Genomic DNA, 25,360 nt, shown 5'->3' with positions numbered 1-25,360 from the left:
TCATTATTTAGAAAGATAGATTGAGATATTTACAGATGAAACTGGAATTTTGTTTAAAATTATCTACAGTGGGAGGAGCTTGGTGGCAGTACAGATAAATAAGTCTGGCTGTATATAACAGGGGTCCTCAACCCCAGGTCACAGACCAGTACTGGTTTTGTCCACTACCTGTTGGGAACTGGTTCCGGTCTGTAGCCTACTAGGAACTGGGACTCAGCATGAAGTGAGCAGTAGGTAAGCAGGCAAGGACTGACCTCTGTTTACAGACATGTCTTACTGCTCCCATTATCACCTACGCTTACTTACTGTTAGATTAGTATCAGCAGCTGATAGAATCCCAAAGGAATGTGAACCCTACTGTGAACTGCAAGAGATCTAGGCTGTGTCCTCCTTATGAGACTCTAATGCCTGATGATCTGAGATGGAGATGAGGCAGTGATGTTAGCACTGAGGAGCAGCTACAAATACAGATTAACATTAGCAGAGAAGTTTGACTGCATGGAGACCACAATACATTAATTGCTTATTGATTCATATCAAAACTCTGCCAGTGAGTGAGTGACAAGCTACATCTGGTGGCAGGTTTTATAGTGGCAAAAGTTGATGTACTTCAATTGTACAGTTGCATCTGGTAGCTGGATTTACCAAAATCTGACACTTACTCCAATCCCATGTGATGTGCCCATTATTTTATTTACCATTTTCCTCTGTGCCTCATTCCTGAATTGTGCACTGGTCTCAGGGAAGCCTACAAGCTAATCCTAGCCACAATGAAAAGAAACATCACCAGAGAGCATCTTTGAGATGAGAAGTACCCTATGACGAGATAGCAGAAGACTGTAAGACTGTCAACAAAAAGAAAGCTGCATTTAAAAGAAAAAAAACAAGAGTCCTATTTAAGTTATGGGTTCATTGCGCAGATCATTCACATTCTCCAAACCTGCTCTGTATAACATGTGTTCACCCACTATCCAATGTAGCAATGAAACATTCAAAACTGCTTTACCAGAGGGCACCTGAATTAAAAGATAAGCCTTTGGAGGTTTTCAAATGGAAAAAAAAACCCAAAAAACAAAAAAAAAAAAAAAAAAAAAAAAAAAAAAAAAAAAAACCCACACAAACAGAAAAAACATTTCTGAAGGTCACTGCTTCATCAAATGTGTCTGTATTGGGAGCATCACTCATAGTGCCTAAACACATTGCTAAAGCTAAGAAGTCCCTTACTACTGCTAATCCTGATCCTGCCTGCTGCTGCTAAGGACATCTAATGTGATTTTTTAGAACAGATGGCTATTCAAGAAAGGAGCATATGTTCCTCTTTTGGCCAGTGCACAGGTAGAGAAACTGATGAAACAGCAAATGATACTGAGATGCAACTGTTGGCGAGGATTAATGAATGAGTCACAGTGGTATGCAATCCAGGTGACAAGTCTACCAATGATGACAACAAGAGAGCAGTGATTGTTTTTGTGCAATATATTTTTCAGAATGTGCACTTTGTTATCATCCAAGACACACAGTGCATATTTTTTTTCACAGTATATTCTTATATATAGAAATGAGATGGCTTTGAAAGGGAGGCCACTGGCCAGAGTTTCTGAATTATGAGAGCTGTGTTTAGAAAAGCAGCCACCAGTAGTTTCAGTGACAGAGAAGACAGAGAAGGGTCACAAAACTTGCCTACTTGTGTGACATATTCAAGCTGTTCAATGACCTCAATCTGTTATTTCAAAGGAGAATTGATAACTGTGTGCAAGTTAGCAAATACAGTGACTGCATTCATAGCCAAACTAGAACTGTGGGGGCAATGAGGGAACATTGGGATTTTTGACATGTTTCAAACATTAGCAGAGATTGTGAAAGAGAGTGAACCCGGGCCTTCTTTCTCTAAGCTTTCTCCAAGCTGATGCATGATCATGTACCTCACCTAGCTTTCTTGCATGCTGTCTTCCTTCCCCCTCCACCCATGTCTCACTGCTCCCATTACTACCTAAGCTCCCCTTTGGGCAGACACTGGGATTGAATTTAGGGCCTTTGTAGTGAGCTACATCCCCAGTCCTGTTTGACTTTGAGAGAGTGTCTCACTAGGTTGCTATACAGCCCAGGTCGGACTTGAACTTATGATCCTCCTGCCTCAACCTCTCTGAGTGTTAGGATTACAATTATGTCCCCTACATTGGGCTCTCAGCTTCCCCAATGTTCAAGACTCCTAAATTAGCAAGGAACGGATCCCTGACCCATTTGTGAGTAAGCCAGGTGAATGGACATTGTCTATGCTAGAAGATCAACTGCTTTAGGATGCAAATGATGGTGGACTTAAAAGTCTATCTGAGAAAATTTTGAATCTCCAGTATTCTAGATTAAAGTCAAAGCAGAATATCCTGAGAATGCCATAAAAGCAGTAAAAAGCCTGCTTCCATTTCCAAGATCCTATCTTTGTGAAGCAGGGTTTTCTGTGGTGATAGCAACCAAAACAAGACTCTATGGAGCAGACTGGACATAAGCAACAGACTTCAGGTGTCACTGTGTCCCATCACCCCTAGATGGGACTGCCAAGTTGTAGGAAAACAAGCCCAGGGTTCCCTCTGATTCTGAACTATGATAAGTTGTATAATTATTTCATAATATATTACAATGTAATACTGATAGGAATAAAGCACACAATAAATGCAATGTGCTTGAATCATCCCCAAGCCACAGGTCCTCCCAGCCCGTCCAGAGAAAAACTTTCTTCTACAAAACTGGTTGCTGGTACCAAAAAGGTTGAGGCTGCTGATATATAGTATTTATAATTCTTAAAGCTAGATGATGATTAAATGTGCACACATAATACTATTCTGTCTTTTTTGTTTAAATGGTTCATAATAAGTTTTTAAAAGACCCCACTGTATGTTATAAAAGAATTATTTTTCTTATTAAATTTATAGCACTCGTGAGAAAATGTTAAGTGGAAGGGAAAAAAGCATCATGCAACATATTTAAATTACCAAGAATTCATAAAAAGTGGAGAATTCAAATTCCAAGGCACAGACAATAAAAATAATAAAGACTTATTTGTTAAAAGAAAAACAAAGACTACAATTGCTAATTTTTCCACGCTTCTAATAGAACTGAATTACAACTTTTTAGTAGTTAGGCCTTAACATGCAGTTCATTATTAAATGAATACTAACTTAAGAGTAAACAAAATTCCACAATTCTTTGGCAGTTGAAAACAAGCATTTCACATTTTGTGCAACTCACCTGCTGTAAAGTCTTCAGTCAGATCAATAAATGCATGAGAATGTGGAATTCGCATTTTACTTTTAGTAGCCAATGCAGGATGCCACGATAAATTTCTAAAATGTAAAATTAAAAAAAAAGTTCCTAAGATAATATACATATTATTTCAAAATACAAAGACATGGATGGAAGACTATATACCAATATAATGGAGTATTATTCAGTCATAAAAAGGCATAAAATACTGATACATGGCACAGTAGAGATAAACCTTAAAAAAATGGTCTATGAAAAGGCCACATATAAAATGGTACAAGCTTTCTAATTCCATTTATATGAAATATTCATAATAGGTAAGTGCACAGAGAACACAGACAAACAAAATAGCTTAGTAGTTGCCAGGTGCTGGTAGTAGAGAACAAGTGATAGCAATAGCTTAAGGCAGTAGGGTTCCCTTTTGGAGGGTTGAGAAGTATTAGAACTAATTAGAGCTGATGGTTGCACAGCATTATAAACGTCTTAAGTACACTAAATTAAATTGCACACTTTCTTAACTTGTACACTAGAGATTGCATAACAAATGAAATGGTTAATTTTGATATCTGAACTTCACCTCATTAAAAAGAAATCAATACTGCCAAGTTTCCATGTATCCCTCATTCAGATTCACTTGGTATTAACATTTACCATTTAATATGACCACAGTATAATTACCCACATCAGAACATTTACCATTTAATATGACCACAGTATAATTACCCACATCTAACACTGGTGGACTACTGTAACGAAGAAAGAACAAGCTTACATCAGCCCCCTACAGTTCTCAACAGGTAAGAACTCCTCAGATTTAAAGGCATTCCCATTTATCAAGACCTCCTCAAATCAGCTTCTTCCAAAAGCTCTTCTCTTTGATTATTTTCCTATTAAACTTTTCTCTTTGAATAGCATTTTGGTTGGCATTAAAGTTACCAGAAGAATTTTCTCTTTGATTTGGTAAAACTCCAGAAAACTCTGGCACAAAGATACTTATATCTACAATGTTTAAGCAGACCCTAACTTCCTTGAAGTGCTCAGCAAGTAACTGTTACTTCCTATTCTCTATTTTAGTTGAAGTCACTAATTTTTTCATAAGTACTATGCTCCTATTCAATATGGAACCAATTCTCATTTACCACAAAGTCCGTGCCTGAAAGGAAGAAAATCCAATCGTCCCATACTGCTTCACTTGCTGTTTTCCTTCCTAGTCCCTTTCAATATTTGAATTTGTATCTTAAAGATATTAATAGTAATCTTGCTTTCTTGAATGTTTAAAATCCATATTCAAATTCTTCACAATATTTTAAGTTCTATGCTTTTTGCGTACGCTCTTCTATTTTACATTTGTATCACTTAAAAGGTAGCAGTTGACTCTCAAGAGTTTATTCTATACACAGCTATACTGATCACAATGGAAACAACAGCAGAGGTGAAAAAGCAGGCAGTTCTAAGCCATATTAAATCTGTGAGCCTGTCAGAAAATTTCAGTTAGCATTTCCCCCACAGAAAACACAATTATGGTGAGGTGTTCTAATTTGTGAGTATTATCACCCTTAATAGCAAAGAAATACGATAAATTTTATCAAAGGATAAAATGAAAAGTAATTAATGTCAACTGTAGCTTTTGGTTGCCTATGGTAACTACTCTCCAAAATAACTATTATTTCACCCAATTTTCAGTGATTGGGTTATAATGAACTGTCACTATTCAGGTAAAAGCAGATACTAGGACATGGGTTTGATGTGAAAAAGAGACTGCTGGTACCCCACTGGTCTTTAAACTTTTTAGCTCAGCTATGCTCTAAAAATTTTTTGAAAAAATAGAAACCTAACAAATTTAATCTTTGGATCTATGAGACTTATTGAACTTTTGAAGTAAACTGATTAAAAAAAAAATCCAGTGAAATATAAATAAAATATTCAATCATTATTGGTCATCATTCACAAAAAAAACCTGAAAAGCCAAAAAGTACAATAACAAGGTCATCCCTAGTATCTCAAAATTGTATATCTTTCTCTTTTATCTTTGAACTTGTACTTCCACTCTTTCTTTTCTTAAAATAATTTTATTATCATGACACAGAATGTTTTCTATATCTCAAGTCTTTTCATTGATGACTCTAGCATAATTCTCTAAGTAAGTGTATGTCTATGCAGTGAATTGGAAATTAAGTTATTTATGTTGGTTCTTTTTATAGATCTCAGTGTTTAAAAAAATTCTTTGAAGTTGATTTATTTTAACTATTAGTACACAACTGAATAAAATATATATGCTATAGTTTGAGAACTTATTAAATCAAAGGTAAAATTTTATTAAAAATGCATTTTAAAAGGGATGAAGCTTTACAATATAATATTTATTTATTCCTAAAAAGTTTTACTCTGTGAATGAAACAATTCAGCATAAAATCTATTCTTTTTATAGATATAAATGGTAAGATAGCTTATAAGTAAGGAGATTAAAATGAATAGATATTTACTATAGCAATGACTCAATTCTTTGAATTATTTTGTAGTCAAGTTAAAAAAATTACATAATTATCAATCATTAAAAATAATTTCTAATGTGCTACCAACTAGGTCTTCCTTCAAGCTGTTGACAGTAACTGGAAATAAGAAGGTCTATAACCTATTCATTAAGCCATCTACTTTCTCTATTTTTAAAGATACAAAAGGCCTTACCAAAGATTTATCTATTAGCTATGCCAATTACTTTTCATTTACAGAAAACTTGTTTAACCAGATCTACTGAAAAAGAAATTGGGGAATGTTTTCATTGCATTTTTGGCAATATTATATATGTTAAGAATATTTTCATCAAACTCTTCCTGAAATTTTAATACAAGAAACTATGCTTAACTTTTTACATGTAATAAGTGGGTTATGGTATAACTATGTATATGTTACAACTATTTTTTTTTAAATCCTATCTTTTAGAGATATATAGATATATTTGTACATTAAAGATGTTGAGAAATGACACAAACAGGTGTGGAGAAAATCAGTGGCCATGAATTAGTAGTTGGTCAGGCTGAGTAATAGGAACATTACATACTAATTCATTGTTTCATTCTCTCTACCTTTGTAAGTGTTTGAAACTTTCTATAACAGAGTTAAAAATATAAACAAATATAGAGCTGCTGGTTTATCTTATTCATTTAGGGAAAAGACTGGCCACATAACCCAATCAGAAAAGCAAGACCTTACCATCAAATCAATCTCCAAAGGAAAGTGGTTTCTTTTGCCCAAAAGAAACTTAGTTTTCCAATTCAAATAAATGTGTTACTGTGTATTCCAAGGGATGTTATAAAAAGTATTGAAAAATTACAGAATATATTTTGTAGGATGGATTACTAAAAGCAGTCAAGATTAAAATAATAGTTTTGATAAAAGTGATTTATATGATTTTATACAATATATCATAAAAACAAGATAGTAAGGTAATATGTTCTTTATCATTAGCTAACAATGCAGGTAAAATTATTTTACAAAAGTATGCTAAAGGACACAACTGTCCAGTAAATGTATGCACACTGAATTCTGGGGTCTGGTTTTTAGAGTACAGTAATTAAATAAAAATATACAAAATCAGAAACAAGTCAGGCTTGCTGGTGCACCCCTCTAATCCCAGCCATTCTGAAGACTGAGACAGAAGATGCCAGATCAATGGCAGCTGGGCAACCTGGCAAGAACTTGGGTCAAAATAAAAAGGCTGAGAATATAATGTAGCTCAGTGGTAGAGTACCTTTGGGTACCCCCACCAAAGAAATAAAAAGTACCACCATTTATCTTTGCATTTCATTAAACACAAGAAACTGCCTATGACTGATAAAAAAGTATATACTGTAAAAAATTACTGGGCTCAGAAGCTAGAATGTAAATTTATTTTTTATTAATAGAATATAGAAAATAGAAAGCATAAAATGTCCTAAGCTGAAATAAGATACTTGACATTAAATAGTGTTATAATGATATAAGACACAATTCCATATTACAGCAAAGTGCACATACACATGAAAGAAATTGTGTAAAAGTTTTGTTTATGGATTTGCTAGTCCTAGAAAGCAATGCCAGTCACACCTGAAAGAATTACTGTCAGTCATTCAAAATTACTTTGGTGAGAAATGTACCTTTCCAGTTAATGGTGTATCTCACGGACAGAGTACTAGAGGAAGGGGTGCTTTTTGGAATTTGATAGTTGTTTTGGGCGCTCACTTTGCTTTGCTCTACCAAGGCTCTCTCATCGATGGATTCTTTGAAAATAGTGGGGCATGAAAAGGCAAAGTCATTAAAACAAAAACTGTCATTACTACTACAGCCTCATTCTAGCACATCTGAATTTAGAATATTTCAAGGTGGACCAAAATGTCTCCTTTTATAACCTAACTTTATCCTAAGAAAAATATATCTAAGAGAAAACCTGTATACTTTCTAGTTTAGAATATCTTGATTAACTTTAAAAGAAGGCGTCTCCTGTGTTTGATGCCTGCACATTTTTACTCTCCAGGAAATATATCCTTAGTGTGTTATGGTTTGTACCTAGACATCCCCCAGGGGCTGCATGCGCTCCTAGGTGGGGCTTGGGGAAGGTGAGTAAATCATGGGGCTAGGTGGCAGCAGGGCCTGGTTAGAGGCAGTCACTTACTGCATGACGGAAGAGGCAGATTCCCTCAGATGCCCACTCTCTGCTTCCTAGCCACCTCTCCCAGTCCCTTTCACCATGTCTTCCTCCGTGGACTACATATACCTGGGGCAGTGAGCAGTGATGGCGAACCTTTTAGAGCTTTCAATGATACAAACAGCCTGTTGTGGCACATGTACCATAGGGTTGCCATGACTGCCCTAGGGTATTGTGTCGCATACAACCTTGAGAAGTGACTGAGAGTTAAGATTTAGGAGGAGTAAAGAATATAGTATTCTTATGTGAAGGAGGAGAAAGTTAGAGCGACTATTCAGACATGTCTGACCTGAGTGCTTTTTTTTGTCGCAATAAAAATATTTTGAAAAGGAAAGTTAACTATAATATATTGTATATACAGCTCTAAGGACAATTCCTCTGCACCCAAAAAAACAAAAATCAGGAACAGGCAAAAAGGAAAGGTGCAGGTTGGAGATACCTCATCTAGAAGGTGATTTCCTTAAAATGATCTCTGCTTATATATTCCTCTCCAAACTTTACTATGTAAATAAACACAACCTGCTATTTATGTTTCCAAAGATGGTTACATTATTTCCTATTTCACAGGCTCTTTGGTACTTCAATTTTGCCATGGCTCTATCAAGAGGTACAGTCTATAACAGTGACGGTGAACCCATGGCACATGTGCTGCAGTGGGCTCTTTGTATACTGAAAGCTCTAAAAGGTCCACTGGTCTGTAATGTCCCCACCACACTGCCACACTGAATCTTAGTGTCCTGATACATTTTGACCAACAGAAAATAGCAGAAGTGATGCTATTTAACTTCTGTGCCTGTGGGGGCAGGTGGAGGGTATACAGTGCTGGAGTCTGAACCCAGGGCCTTCACACTGAGCTACATCTCCACATTTTTTATTTTGAGACAGGTTTTCTCAAATTGCTATGTTATCCCGAGGCTGGGTGCAAACCTGTGATCCTCCTGCCTCAGCCTCCAGAGTGCTGGGAGGATACAGGCATGTGCCACCACACCTGGTTTAGGACAAGGCCTTAAGAGACATGCAGCTTCTGCTACATTTTGGAAAATGCTCCCCAGGAAATAGTCATTATACTGGAAAGAAATACAAGGTAGCCATATATATGGAAAGAAGCTTCAGAAAGGAGAACTATCGAAGAGACTCGTGACTATAATGATGCTAACAACTGGACAGGTGGACTGAGCACAAGAACATAGGCTTTAGAATTTAGAAAATCAAATTCAAGTCACAGATCTACTATTTATATAAATTATGAGCTTGGCGTGGCCACTTAACCTTTGAATTAACCTCTCTAACTACCATTTCTCACACAAGCTATCTATTGAGGAAAAAAAAAGACAACGGATGTAAAGTGCCAACCCCAGAGATACCAAATAAACATTTTTAAAAACAAAAAGGCTTGAGGTTCTCTTCCTTTTTTCTTTTGACTCTGAGCTTCAGAGAACATATTGTATACATGTATTAAAACATCACACTATAACCCATAAATATGCACAATTATGTGTCATTTAAACTTTTTAAATAAATCAATAGAAAAAAAGTTGTTGCTTTGTGTACCACTAATATTACATTCAAAATTTTGATGCAATCACTTGTGAAGTAAAACAGTATGCCAATGTATTTTTAACATACCAAGTATATAACTTGGGCCTGACCCAGAAATGCTTTTGAATTTAGTATGATTCATAACAAACGTGAACAGAATGACATTATATTTGCCTTTGATTAAAATTGTAGGTACAAGTGTTTTCATTTCAGTACTAAACCAATATTCTGAATGCTCACGCAGTTATCAGTTTCAAATACCCTTTTATAGAAAATGCTCATTAAAGATGACCTCACATCGCTGCAGAAGCTGTTCTAACACTTAATAACTAGGTGTTATCTCTAAGCAATGCGGCACATTATTATATGATTTCAAGTCATCATAAAGTGAATTTGAGGAGCAAACTGAAACTTCGCCTTTGACCGCTTAACAGTTTCAATTATCTCCTGTACCTTAGTAGCTTTGCCACACTCCCAGGTGACTCCTACTCCACCAATGACAAGGGACTTTTCCACTTACTACCACTGCCTGCAAGATGACCATATTCACTTTTACTTCAGCCAAAGTGGCTGTGTTATTTTAACTGAGGGTAATCTATTCTTATGTGTGTACTGGGGCCAGGTTATAATCACAGGCTTTCCAGCACAATTCTTTGGAAGCACTGAGCACTCTATTAAAAGATCATTTGAAAATTTCCCATAAATCTAAGTTGCTGAGCAAATTTAATTTAAGATTGTCTTGGTTACTTTTCTCTCGTTGCTGAGATAAAATACCTGATAATCAGAATTAAGGAAGGAAAGGTTTATTTAGCTTACAGTTTGTGGAAAATTCAGTATACAATCAGCTGGCTCCAAGGCAGAGTGGCACATGGCAGAGGGCAACAGTTCATGGTGGCAGAAAACAGCAAACGCAGCAAGAGCAAAAAGGGATGAGCAGCAAAGTAGACTCTTTCCCTTCCTTATATTGTATGCAAGCCGTCCGCCCCAGGGCGGGTGTAGCACTCACAGCCATAATTCCAGCACTGGACCATGGATCAATCATAAACTCTAGAAGCCCACCCCATGACTGCATGAGGCTTTGGGGGGGGGGGGACATCCAGACACAAACTATAACAAGATGATCTTGGGTCTGGTTTTCCAATAAAGCATGATACTGTAGTTGCAAAAGACAGATTTCTTGATAAACCAGGTGAGTTTAGAGTTCTTAGTAAGATTAGACAACTACCCAAGGTTATGGGAGTAGTACAAAATGTCAATGCTAATAGTTGTTTCACTTCTATATATTTGCATGTCTCTCACTTATAAAACTGATATAGCATTTTATATTTGGATCTTAACATTCTCCAAAGGCAGTGGTTGAATCTCCAAAGGCCATGTGCTGATGGCCTGTGGAGCACCCTGCGGCATTACTGGGAGGTGGTGGAAACTTTGGGAGGTAGTGCCTTGCGACAGAAGTTAGCTGACTGAGCTGTGTCCTTCAGGGGATATTAGGACCCTGACTCCTCCCTCTGTCTTTGCTTCCTGGCCAGTAAGAAGTAAATAGATTTCCTTCACCTCACACTCCCCGCCGTGATGCTCTGCCTTATCACAGGTCTAAAAATAACGGTGGCAACCAACTATGGATTGAAACCTCAAACTGTGGGCCAAAATGAACTTTCCCTCCTTTTAAGTTTATTATCTCATGTATTTTGTATTAGTGACAGCAAACTGACTAACATATAGTCTAAATGTACTTTTCTTATTTTATTAACATAGCAATGTTTGCTCCTAAAGGAATAAATTCATCCTTTGGTTGTCTGAATAATGATAATGCTAGGTTACAGTCATCCTAACACAGAAATTGACAGAAATTCTGTTATGTGAGGTGGTGCTGTAGGGTATTGAGCTAGGTACACATCTGTAGTCCCAGCACTCTGGAAGGCTGAGGGATAAGGATTGAAAGTTTGAGCCCAGTGCAACTTTCAACTTAGAAAGATCTTGCCTCAAAATAAAAAAGAAAAAATTTAAAATGGGTTGGAGATGTAGCTCAGTGTAAAGGCCCTGGTTTCAATGCCCAGTACCATTTAAAAAAAAAAAGTTTGGTATAGGGAAGTGAATCCAGTACCTTGTGTATGCTAAGTGTACATTCTAACACTAAGCTACACTCCCATTTCCTAGAGAAATTCTTTTCTGTGATTTCTTAATAATTTATTCTTGAAATTGGCATCAAGAAAAATCTTGTGTTCAAACTTGTCATTAAGATTAAGGTCAGCTACTAGTGTTTAATCTGTAACTTAAGTATAAATGAGGAATATCATAAAATAATGGTATTACTCTAGTGTCTTAGAGTACACCTGTAAATAATATATAAAAAGTGTAAGTGAACATGACTGTAGGCAGAGTAAGTTCTAACCTATACTTCTTAAAGAAGTATTAGAAAAAGTCTAATTATAGCATTCAGAACTAATAAATAAGCTATGAAACTGTTACATGATATTCTAAATAGTTTTCTGATACATTAAGAAGAAAATTCGTAATAAACCAGGCTGGTGGTCACCATCTCATTTTATTCAACTCTATGTGTGCCTTTAAACAGAGGAAGAGGTTTCCTGAGCATTCCTGGCTTGCTGTGGTAGGAGTGGAATGGTATGTGAGCTCTCCTCTTTCTCCCATACTCAGTTCTTCCTAGACACAGCTACAAGGCACATCAGGATCTGGTTCCAATTCGCCTCTAAAGCAGGACTTGATCTCAGGTATTTTGCCACATGGTGGCTGGGGTGGTGCTGGTAGCAGTGAAAAAACAAGATTTCTCCCTGAAGATTCACAATAATCCAAAGTTCACTATACTGTGTATAAGCATCAAAATATTCATATTCTTTATGGTAAATTTTTAGAAAAAGTGACATGTAATTTGACAGTTTCTCTTTACCTTAAATTTTGACAATTTAATCATCTGTAAGCCTGTGAATCCACGTCAAAAACTAATCTTAAAACCACAATACTTCTCCAAAGAAAAAATTCAATAGATTTCTATGTAGCTGAGTAAGACAGACTTATAAAGGTGGTTCTCTGCATGTCCTCAAGAACTATAAAAGTAAATGTATTATGTACTTGCTAGTTGGCAGAACTTTTAAAAAATTTACCAAGTTGATAGTATCATATGAGAAGAATCTTGGTATTGTAAGTTCTTGTATTAGGCAGATAGGAATTATGGTAGGGATATTTGAAATGCAAGATTCCAGGCAATGTTTCTGAAGAACTGCATAGTTGGATAATAAAACAGGTTTAGCATAAATTTCCTGAGCGTAGAGAACTGGTTACATTTTTCAGACAACTATTAATTACTGAAAAAAATGAAACAAAACTTATCAATTAAAGTAGCTACCAAACTAGGAACTACTAATCTAGCTATCAATCTAAAAGCTAACAAGACTAAAGGAGATCCAATCAAGACTGCAGTATCCATCCTATTTCAAAGAAATACTCTTAATTTCAGAAACATCCAATAATCAATTTTTACAGAGACATGCAAAGTTTCTATCTCTAATTTCTAGGAGCACAGAAGGACTAAGTAAGCTCTATTCAGAAAACAGTTATATATGAAATCCAAATTCTTTGAGAAAGTTTTTATGTTGACCAAATGCTTTAAAAAACTGTTTTAAAAACAAGGATTTCTAACGAGCTATTTTTTTTTTTTCTGGTGGTTAAAGCAATCAATTCACAGAAATACACAGTCCCTGTAGCAGCAGCAGCAGCAGCAGCAGCAGCAGCAGCAGCAGCAACCATTTATATGATTACATGACTTCAATCATATTTACTACTCACCCTCCTAACAGTATCTCTGGCTGGCTGGATTCATTTGTGACACCAAATATATCAGGAATTAGGTCCCCATTGAAGCTGAAGAGAAAACATTTAAAAGAGTAAGCAGGTTTTTTAAATTAAAATATCACTTCTAACATAAAACGTACTTTTGGGGAAAATGGTAGACACTACCTACAGCCACAACTCTTCACTTCTGGGACTGGGCTCACCGGTCCTCACTAGGCCTGCCGTGGTGATGCTAAGAACATGTATGTGTCTGAGATGGCCCAGCTACAAAGACAGAGGGAGGGCTCGCAGCCTGCTTGCTGAGCAACAGCACAGAACAGAGCCTTTCACTGGCCCAACTGGAACACTAACCAAGAAATAAACATTTGTTGTGAGATTTGGGGGTTGTCTCTAACCTCTGTATAACCTAGCCTATCCCTGCGGGTCAAGGAAACAGTACTAAGTCCTAGAAATTTAATTCAAAATCATGATCTAATTTGTTTGTTGAAATGCACTTAGGAGCAATAACCTACAAATATTAGTTCTTAGCTGGTAAAAAAATTTATACTCATTACTGATTATCCTACCAACACTAAAAAAATACACAACTATTTAAAATAATCAAGCTGTGCACCCTTAAAAAGATTAATTTATGAATTTATAGTTCAGACTCTACTAGCCACTGACCTACTGACACATAAGAAAAGCATGACTGAAAATAAGAATGTGGACATATTTTGCTTTAGTTTTAGGAAGGGTCTCCAGCTCATTCCCAAAATACTCTTCTCAGAAATTTGGATTAAATTATCCTGGCAGATGAGTCTATTTTAAGGAAATAAATGATAAAAGAAAGGAAGACTTGTAAATATGACAAAAATTTCTGCTGAATACAGAAATCTTTCTACATTTCTAGAGGAAATTCTACATTTTTCATATCTATCAACCAAGCACTGAGTTAATGAGTAACATCAATACAGATCTATTACAGACCTATTTGAAACTACTGAAATGAAAACAAAAACACAAATCATCCTTTTTTTCAAAACAATGAATTTCATTTTCCTCTTTCTTCCACTATGGAAAAGAGACACACACAATCAAGAGTATAGGCCCCTATCAGCTTTAAGGAATGAATTTAGTGACACAGTACTTAGCAATGTGGACTCCTATATAAGAGACTTTTATTTTACATTCATAAACTTAAAAGTTCTTTCCAGGGAAGTACACATACTTACTCCATAATTAGTGGTTGATCTTGAAAAGTCCGATTGAGTATGGTCATATTGTTAGGATCTATAAAGAGAAAATATATACAAATCAGAAGGCATTTCAGATTATTTTTGAAACCAACACCAAGGGAAATATTCTTTTATTCTTTACAAGATTCATATCTAATGTATTTCAACTGTTATCATTAATGAGACATTATTAGTTTAATATAACGATAAAATATTGATAGTTTATTCTATAGTGAAGACCAACACGACAAGCTCCTTTGGAGGTTTCTGTCTAAATGTCTTCTGTCTGAGTCTCTTTTTATATACAATTTAGCATTAGAGAAGTGACAACCAGGATTTGGTGACACAGAAACCAATGTAAGCAAAACTGCCCAACTCTACCATGTCTATGCTCAATACAAGCAGCACTTTGTATATGTTATGCCTTCTTTAAATATTTATCGTTGGAATATAAAGTATTGTGATAACTGACTGTATTTCCAAATATGACCACGCAATTGGTAACCCTGATGCTCCCTTGGAATCTGGCACTGTGAACAAAATTGTCCATTTAGGTACCATTGATTAGCTTTTCAGACAAAACTTAGAGATCATAGGTGAGTATAGTAGGCTGACACTCAACTTCCACTTCAAATTTTTGTGTTTTTCTGTGTGGGGGAGAAACCAAAAATACCATTCACATACATGCTTGCATCTGAGTTACTAAAGGAAAGCCAAATCTCTCAAATGCACAAATGAGGCAAAGGCAGTGCTTCTGCTATTTCTGAGCCTACTCACTGAACTTCAACAAGTTAGGAAGCCAGCTACATCACGCTTATGAGAAAAATGGCAAGCACAGAATCGTCCTGACAGGTGTTCTGCCAATGCCCACTTCAGACAGTTCAGAGGCAGCAGCTTCATGATGACACTAGAGATTGTCCTCAGGAGCTCAACCCAAGAGTTTCCTGTTTACCATGCCAATAATGTTATAAGCCATTAAAACTGTTTAAGAAACTTTCCTTCCTTAAACTAACAATAGTAGATTTTGTTCTCTGGAATTGATCCTATACTGGTTCTAGATTGAAGAAAAAAAATCCAAAACAAAACTCTTAAAATATTTTATGATTACTGACACCTAAGAACAGCATTTTGAACTAATTTCAGAACAATATTTCTGTTATATTTTCCTAAGAATATCAGGCATATTCTACATTTTTTTATTACACAGCTAGTAATAAATATTAAAAATCCCTAAAACACATTCACCTAATGTTTGATTCTGTCCCCAGAAGATAACAGCTCCCAATTCACTGCTGGCATGATTTTTGGGAAAATATGTTAGAAGGACATCCATTTGTGAATCGCCATCGTAATCCCCAGGGACCACACTTGTTATCAATGCACTGTGATTCCTAAAGAATAAAAGCATTTTAAAATGATCATATAAGTTACTTCAAAAAGGGACACCACTATATTTTACCATACATATTTTTTATATAAAACGTAGTACTTCACAAAACTGATTAATCTCATTCTCTTCTTTTTATCTTATCACCCCCTTCATGTATTGGACCACTGTGGTCTACAAAAAGAGTTCCAAAGTGAACACAGGGAAGACATAAAAAACAAGATACATCTGAAATGTATCAAGCAAAAACTGATTTATAGGCGATCCATTAGGGAACCCTCCTGTCTCTCAAGAGCTATTCCTATTTCCCATTCCCCTACTTCTATTCCACATTCCTTTACTCCAATAAATTTTCCTGCTCTTTAAAAAAAAACAAACTCATTTATGTTTAAGCACTGGCTAACATGTTTTATCTTTCATGTAAGATGCAAAGACATTTAGATGGTATTAAAATGTAAAAGATGGGGGATGCTGGGTGTAGAGGTGCATGCCTGTCCAGAGGCTAAGGCAGGAGGACTGCCTCAAGTTTGAGGCCAGCTGGGCTACACAGTCAGTTCAAGGCCAGTCTGGACTATATAGCAAGACACTGTTTCAAAAAAGAGGGAGGGGAATAATTAATGCTAAAGTAGCAAAGATTATCCCAGATTTTATTGAAGAAAATGTATTTATAAAATATTTAACTTGGATTTTAATACAGATTAAAAATTTACAGTAAACTATATCATATTATTTCTGAAAGCTAGACCAGATACACAATGGATATTTTCACATCTACCAAACATATATGTAATTTTATATTTTAATACAATTCTAAAATTATTTATATTACCCTTGAAAACATCTTGTTATAATGGTGCCTGAATGACTCAACCAAAAAATACGGCTTACATTCAATTTATATTTAATTCTACTTAGAGCAAACAGCAAGACATCAAACTTTCACTTAGGCTATGGATAATTCTTCTAAATGCATCAGTGGCAGTCTCTTATCCCTTTTACTCAGCAAGACAAGAACGAAGTGGTTTACTTCTGAAAAGTCTTCGGCATTATGGATTTAAGTAATAACAGAGGATAAGGTTGTGGCCTTAAAATTAAAACAGGGAGTCAATGAAAAGTCTAAAAATTAACAGTTTGACCCTTGCCTCCACCTCTGTTCCTCAAATGTCAACCAAGTAAGAACATATATACAGAGCAAGAGACAGGAGGCAAGTCCAGTCAAACAACTAGTTCTTCAGTGACTTAAATATGAATAAACACCAGCTTTTTGAAGGAAACTTAAATGTTAAAGGCAGCCAAAACAAATAGCAACCTGAAGAAAACATAGCTAAGGAAGGGGGAAAAAAAAGAAAACTTCAAAATTATACAAGAGACTAGAGAATAAAGTATGTTCACAAAACAGAACAGAAAGCTAAGACGAAAACAACAGTAAGAGAAAAAAGAAAACCTTAGAAATTAAAATATGACAGTACCAAAAAGTTTAATAGAAAGCTTAGAAGATGAAGTTGAGAGCTCCTGGATGACAAAACAAACAAGCAAAAAGCAACATGACAAAAAAAAAAACACAACAAAGTATAAAAAATAGAAATAATTTAAAGAACAAACAGAGACATATGTTTTGCAAATGGGAAAGGGACAAAAAGATGAAGGGAAGTGCGAGGAAGAGAAGAGGAAGCTAGAAGAGCCCTGATGTGTGATATACATGTTGGAAGTAACAACTTAAAACAATAATGTAATTGTTATCATTATGTAAACATGTACCATAAAAACTTTAAAACTTAAGAGTAAATATATATACATATACATACATACATAAACCAAACAATAAGATAAAGGAACTCAAGATAGGATACTCAGTAAACCAATAATCAAGTGATATGATTCCTACAAATGAGAACAAAAAGTAATGTAAGAGTAATATAAGAATATCAAAGAAATAATATAATAATATTTAAAAGCCTGGAAGGATAGAGGCTTCCAGCCTGAAAGGGCTCCACATAATGTTCAGTGTGACAAATGAAAGTAAGTTACACCAAAGCACAACTCCATGAAATCTGCGAAAAAGGAAAAAGAGTCTCTAGTAGTTCAAAAATTAAAAATGCAACAAGTAAGATTAAAAAATCAGGAGAAAGAAAATGATTACATTTTGAAACAGCAACCATGAAACTAAAACAATAAGCCAACCAAAGCATGTAAAGTAGAAAAAAGGTTTGGATAGGCAGGACCTGTGATGTACCCTTTCTCAGTAATGCCCTGAAGAATGAACTCCAGTTAAGTAATTAGGAAAAGTAGAGAAAAAAAAAAGCCCCACCCCAATGTGAGCAGGCAGGTCTGTGCCAGATACCCTGACACACCAAAAGTATAGCCATCCATCAGTTCCAAACCAGATCTACACTTTGCTTTCATTTAACATGAGAGATGCACTAAGAGGTGAAGATGAACCAACCGGCCTGATCCTGGATGATGACAAGGCTCAGAGAAAAAAATGAAACAACTAGACCCTGCACCTGCCTATATTAAATCCACTTGAACGCTTGCCCCTGGGCTATCCTGCAGAGACAATAAGGTTGATGGGACTGCCCATCTACCAGTAGGAAGAAAGGCACACTTTGGCTTGGTCTGGGGTAAATGGACACAGGCCACTGGTGCAGGGAGGAAACATCAAGCTCCCAAAGGAGAAGCCGGTTGTGGCAGCCCGTATCTATAATCCTAACACTAGGAGGCTCAGACAGGAGGCTTGCTTCAAGGCCAGCCTGGGCTACATTGTGAGTTTCAGGTGTGAACTATTAGCAAGACTATGTCTCAAACCGGGTGTGGTGGTGCACACCTGTAATCCCAGCACTCAGGAGGCTGAGGCAGGAGGATCGTTGGGAGTTTGAGACCAGCCTCGGCTACAAAGTGAGCTCAAGGCCAGCCTGAGCTGCACAGCGAGACCCTGTCTCAAAAAGATAAAAACAAAAACAAACAAACAACAGAAAAAGACTCTGTCTCAAAACTAAGCCAAACCAAACCAAAACAAAAAAATAAACAAAAAAATTAAAATCAAACCAAAACCAAAACCAAATGAACAGAAAAAAAAAAATAGGCCCTCAATCTAGGAAGAGAAAACCATGCATGATTAGTTGGTTCACAAGTGTGCAGATCTTGGAAAGGAACCGCTAATTAAAAAATACAGGAATTTTTTTTTTACTGAATTCTTTTTCAATTTTACTATTTTTTTATGACATTAAAACCTTAGTTTCCAAGAATAATTTGTTCTGCTTGCAATCCAAAGCACTTGTGTATTAAAGTACAGAGAAAGAAAGAGAGAGATGTGACATTAGGTGTGACATACTAGAATTGCAAGACATCCCTAACTCATCAAGTTAAAATTTCTTAGGAATTTTGTTTGTCTGCAGAACACTCACAGACCAAGTTAATTGCACTTCAATGTTTGACTGCATTTTTACTGCTCCTTCATTAGGTTTTTGGGGGAATTTGGGATCTTCTTTTTTTTTTCTTTCAGGATACTCTACACAGATAGACCCAAAATACACCAACAGATTCCTAGAATTAATAACCGAATTCATTAATGTTGCAGGATACAAAATTAACACAAAAAATCAATAGCAGGCCATGAACTAACAATGAACCCACTGAGAAAGAAACTAGGAAAAAATATTCACAATACCACCAAGAAAAATTAATACACTATACTTAGGAATTAACCCAACTAAAGAAGTGAACGTACTCTATAATGAAAACTGTAGTACTTAAAGAAGGAAATCACAGAGGACATCAGAAAATGGAAAAACATCCCATTCCTGGATAGGGAAAAGCAATACAGTGTACTCAAAATGGCCATACTTCTGAAAATGTTACATAGATTAATGCAATTCCGGGCTGGGGATTTAGCTCAGCGGCAAAGGGCCTGCCTGGCAAGCGCAAGGTCGTGAGTTAGGTTCCCGGTACCGGAGAAAAACCAAAAAACAAACAAAAAAAAACCCAACAGATTAATGCAATTCCAATAAAACAAACAAATACACAGAATTCTTCAGAGCGGCAGAAAACAATATTAAAACTAATATGGAACCAGGAGAGAAGTGGAATTGTGAAAGAAATTCTGGGTAAAAAGAACAAAGCAGGAAGCACCACGATCCCTTGCTTGACATTATATCACGAAGTTTACAGTGATAAAAACAGCATGGTACTGGCACAGAAACACACATGAGGATATATGGAACATAACAGAGGATGCAGAAGTGGCCAAAAACATCCACTGGAGAAAAGAGAGCCTCTTTAATAAATGGTGCTGGGAAAACTGATTACATGCAAAAGATTGAATCTAGATGCATACCTTTCACTATATACTAAACTAAAATAAAAATAAATCAAAAATCTAAATGTTAAAACAGAAACATTTAGCATTCCAGAAGATAAAATAGGTTAAACACTTGAAGTCATAGGCAAGTACCTTTTGAACACAATTCCAGCTGCACAGAAAATAGTACCAAGAATCAACAAATGGGATCATATGAAATTTAAAAACTTATGCATAGAAAAAGAAACATCCAACAGAGTGAAAAGACAATCTACAGAATGGAAAAAAGTTTTTGTCCACTACTCCTGAGACAGAAGACTCATCTCTAGAATACACAAACAGCTCAAAAAAATTTGACTCCCTCAAAATAAAAGATCCAATCAAAACATGGACAAGTAAAATGAATAGACATTTGACAGAAGTACAATTGGCCAATAAATACATGAGGAAATGCTAAACAATGCTGGTCATTACAGAAATGCAAATTCAAACAACTGAGATTCCATTTTACTCCAGAAAGAATGGCCATCATCAAAAATTAAATAATAACAAATGTTGGTGAACCTAAAAAAAAAGAACTCCTCTACATTGTTGGTGGGAATGTAAACTAGTACAACCACTATGGAAATTAGTATGGCAATCCCTCAAAAAGAAAACTAGAAATTCCATTTGACCCAGTTGTTTTCCTTCTACGTATATTCCTGAAGGAGTTAAAAGACACCATGTTACAGTGATACATATAAACCCATGCTTATAGCAGCACAATTCATAATAGCTAAATCTTGGAAGCCACCTATATGTCCACGAACAGATGAATGGAGTTTATATCACTATACCAGGCTCCCACATAGGACTTTTTTATCTTACATATGTATTTTTTATTTTAAAGAGAATAGTAAAAAAAAGAACAATAGCAAAAAACCCATGTCACAGACAAAAACAAAACAAAACAAGAACATTAAAAATGATACAGGGTTTCAAAACAAAATGATAGGAATTAACAGTGGTTGTTACATTACATATTGTTATGTTCAATGATACCAGATGTAAGAATAAACTGATCAAACCATTAAAGGGAATAAAAAAATTACAAAAACATCACAGACGATACAGAGTTTCACAAGACAAGATGGTAGGAATTCAACAATGGTTGTTATATTGCATACTGTCTTCAAAACAACTGTTCAGCTTACCAGATATTAGCATGCAAAATTGGTCAAAATTTAAAAAAAAATTAAGCATTAACTGTTCATTTCAATAAACCACTAAACATCACCAGTAGTTATCCCAGCTATCCTTCTATATACATATATATGTATATTTTGCCTTCTTTCTTTCTTTTTCTTTTTTCCTTCATTCCAGTTGTTTCTTCCTTTGAGCAATTTCTTTCCCTTTCATATTATCTTTTGTATCTTTTGGGTTTTTTTTTTACTCATTCAGGTTCTTATACTAGGGAGACAATATGATGTTTACACATGTGGGACCGATTTAGTTCACTTATGAGTATGGTCTCTAGTTGCATCCATTTACCTATAAAAGCCTCGAGTACCTTTTTTTTTTATAGCTGAGTAATATTACATTGCATAAAAATACCATATCTTTTTTATCCATTTCTCAGTTGATGGGCATCTGGGTTGTCTCCAAGGTTTAGCTATGACAAATTGTGCTGCTATAAACACGGATGCACATATATCGCTGTGGTATGATGTTCTTTATTTGTCTGGGAAAATACCCAGGGGAATAGCTGGGATAAGTGGGACTTCTAATCCTAATTTTGTGAGGAATCTCCACTTTATAATACCACACGTGGCTCCCATATAGGACTTTTTTAAAAGAGAGTTTCCTAATTAGGCCCTGAACTTCTATATAACAATTCATCTTTTATGTGGTTAGCAAGTAAATCAATTTAAAATATTGTTTTCAAGATCACTTTTCTGCATAAGAACTTGTAAAATTCCCTTCCTCCCATGAGATTGAGTTTACTCTATGATATTTATGATGGATCCTAGTCTGCTCCGTTCTCATCACCCCAGACCATAATACTTCAAAGTGCATCTTCCTCTTCTGTAGGGCAAAGCTTTCTGCCCCCTCTTCAGAACATGCCTTTTTACTGCCATCTCTTACAAATACCATGTCCCTCAAATTTGAACACCTTCAGCTAAATTTTATTCACATTACGGTCAAGCTCAAATTCCATGAGAGTCTGGCAGCTGTTACTTTAGGTTGCACTCAACTTACATTCGTTATTTGGAAATTGTGTTAGCTCACAAGTATGGCATGGGGGTGGGGGAATCAATTGTAAAAAAATGAAAAATAGGAACTACTGTTCGAAATATTTTTTAAAATTCAGATAATTTCAAAAGCTTGATTAATCTTAATAACTTATCATCTACTGCCAATTTAAAAATTAGAACAGAGGTCAATGATACTTTCCCCACTGGAAACTATACTCTTTTCCCCAATATGCACAACATGCTTAGCACAGGGGCTGGGGATTTAGCTCAGCGGCACAGCGCCTGCCTGCAAGTGCAGGGTAGTGTGTTCGATTCCTGGTACCAGAGCAAAAAAAAAACCAAAACAAAACATGCTTAGCAAGATTAGCTTTGTGTGAGTGACTGCTCCCCCATGCACAGTCAGCATGAGGGACACCTCCCAGGACATTCAGCAAAGTCTAACAGATCACAAGGGAATGAAAGGTACTTATATTGTAGCAGACCTGATTCCACTCAAATTTCATTTTTTTAAAAAAGAAATTGTTTTTCAACCTTGGTACTTTTGCTATTCTTCCAACAAATCACTTGCTAGTCATTCTTCCTAACGAGTTGTTTTTGTTTCACGACAGTACAAGGTACTAAGACTGATTACAAAAACAATCCAACTAGCATATTACTATATTGAAGACTACTATTAAGAAAAAAAACACTTGTACTTACTGTAAGTACAACCTTACTTTAGGTTTAAAATAGGGTGCGTTCTGGTCTGCCAAAAAGACGATTAACTCATTTCCTAAAAGAAACAAATATATAATATTAGAAAAATGTTTCCTGGTAAAACATCTAACATACAAACAGTTGCTTCAGACTTTCTGGGAACTGTTGTCAACAAGAAAACTCTATGTCTACTCCAGTTCATCTGCCCTCTCAAGGATGGTTCCACCTATCTAATGGAACGGGCCCCTAAAACATAAGCTTAATGTTTAAAGAAGTCGAGGTCAGATAACCACAGGAAAACACAGCTGATCAAGACAAAAGAAATCCAATGAATTCTGCGGAAAGCATGATTGGTAGACTTAAAATAACCATATAAAAACATGCCATAAAACTAGACTATACTGTAGAAGGCACAACTTGAGTTATACCTATAGTTTTCAAAAAAAGAAACAAGCATATAAAAACATTACAATATATTGTACTACATATCAAGCCTCATGTTTTCCAACCCCAACTTTGCTCTAACTATTGTAAGGCTGTTTATTTCTCCAGACAGATGCATCACACCCAGGACGCACTGTAGGGTTCGGACAAGGGAGAAGGACACGATCAAACAACGTAAGCGCAAAACGCTGATTCCTCTAAAAACGTATTCCTGTGTTTCTTATAAAATTATCTTCCAAGTCCATGCTGTATTGGAGCACAATTAACATTCACTGGGACAGACTTTTAAAACTGTTTAATCAAACACAGGATATCTTCGAGGTCAAGGAGCAGGTCTATCCAGTTTGGATGGTGCAGCCTCAGGTCTAGCAGAATGTACCCTTCTTCCAATATGGGGCATCATTAAAAGGTGGAAAAATTATTCTGGGGCCACGCGAAGTTCTGGGATTCTGCTAAAGTCCTCAAAAAGTCTGGATCCTGTCTGTCAAGTTCTGTATCAGCTCATTTCCCCCTTTCACAGTCTTGACCTTTAAGCAACAGTGCTTTTGTGTGTACTGAAGAACGCTAAGATCCCCTCTAATGTCCACTGTCAGGATCAAGGTTTAGAAAAAGTTCTTAGTGATGGATAAAGCAAAGAACTTCCAAGAACCACAAGTTGGCAAAGAAAGTTCTGAAAGAGTAGGGTGGTGACCAAGGTGAGAAGTCAGGTGTGCAACACAGACTGAACAGCTGATGAGATGAAGTTGTAGTTTGAAAACACTTTCCCCCAAGGAGGCACTGGGTTTGCCAGTGGTTCCTGCAAAATGCTTCTGGGAGCTGTGGAGTGTTTGGGTCTTAGGAATCAGAGTACTGTACTTCAAAGAAAACTGAGAAAAGGAGGGGCGCCTGAATTAGATAACTGGGTAGGCAAGGAAAAGTCCTGTCTGGAAGAATCTGCCAGGTTGCATTTTATGTTCCCCCAGTGGGAAGGAAGATTTAAGTCAAGTAGAAGCAAATAAGGGGGCCTAGAGAGAGAAGGTAGAAGACAACTACAAAGATTCCTGGGAATCAGGAAGGACTTTGGGAGAAAAATTTGCTGGGGAGGGTGCTACGTGGGTGAAAGCCGAAAGCTCTAAGAAAAAGAAAAAGAAAATAAAACAAACAGCAACAAAAAACCCAGACAAACACTGTTGTGTCGGCATGGGTTTCTGGGACAGGTTAAATTGTGGGGTAACTGGATCAGGACCTGCAGTTGGAGTAGGTCGCTGGAGATAAAGGCCACAGGACTGGGAGACGGGCTGGGCAATGCGAGGGGACCAGCCCTCCGTACAGGGGGGGCCGGGGCGCACGGGGAAGGGCACACGGACAGCGGACAGAGGGAGGGGCGGGCGAACACTGACTTTCCCGCAGCACGAAGAGGTCCGTCTGCTTGTCCGAGTTGAGGTCCCCGAAGGCCGCCAGGGTGCCCCAAGCCTCGGCCCCGAAGAGCTCGGCCGTGACGTTCTGCAGCGCCCGCGCGGGCGCCGGCCCGGCTCCCAGCAGCGCGAGCCCCCACAGAAGGGGCCCCAGCAGCACCCAGGAGCTCTGCAGCCCGCCCGCCGCCGCCATGGCAGCCCCTCGGCCCGCCCGCGGCCCGTCGCCGCGCTTGACGGCAACCGCAAAGCACCGCACGGCCGGCGACACGGAAGGCACACAGCCCCGAGGCACGTTCCAGCCGGCCGCCGCGGATCCCCCCTCAAACTGCTCTGGGGAAGACCCGCTGCGGACCGGGAGGGCGTGGAACGGGGCTGAGGCGCACCCTCGCGCTCACTTCCGGCC

At 36.9% G+C, this 25,360-nt stretch overlaps 1 protein-coding gene across 1 annotated transcript in view; it reads right to left on the bottom strand.

The window, feature by feature from the left end:
• Positions 1-25,360, bottom strand: part of Itfg1 (integrin alpha FG-GAP repeat containing 1) — a gene marked incomplete in the record, with an annotated part of 219,908 nt that overhangs the window by 194,329 nt on the left and 219 nt on the right. Inside the window, 6 exon segments of the mRNA XM_005401409.2 lie at positions 3,244-3,338; positions 13,283-13,357; positions 14,503-14,560; positions 15,751-15,896; positions 23,123-23,195; positions 24,943-25,360. Of these exon segments, the coding sequence (XP_005401466.1) occupies positions 3,244-3,338; positions 13,283-13,357; positions 14,503-14,560; positions 15,751-15,896; positions 23,123-23,195; positions 24,943-25,150 (655 nt within the window).

The sequence above is a fragment of the Chinchilla lanigera genome, unplaced genomic scaffold, assembly GCF_000276665.1.
Source record: "Chinchilla lanigera isolate Chin_1 unplaced genomic scaffold, ChiLan1.0 scaffold00073, whole genome shotgun sequence".
Lineage (NCBI taxonomy): Eukaryota > Metazoa > Chordata > Mammalia > Rodentia > Chinchillidae > Chinchilla > Chinchilla lanigera.
Note: the sequence above shows the minus strand (reverse complement) of the source record. Positions and strands in the feature narration are given on the sequence as shown.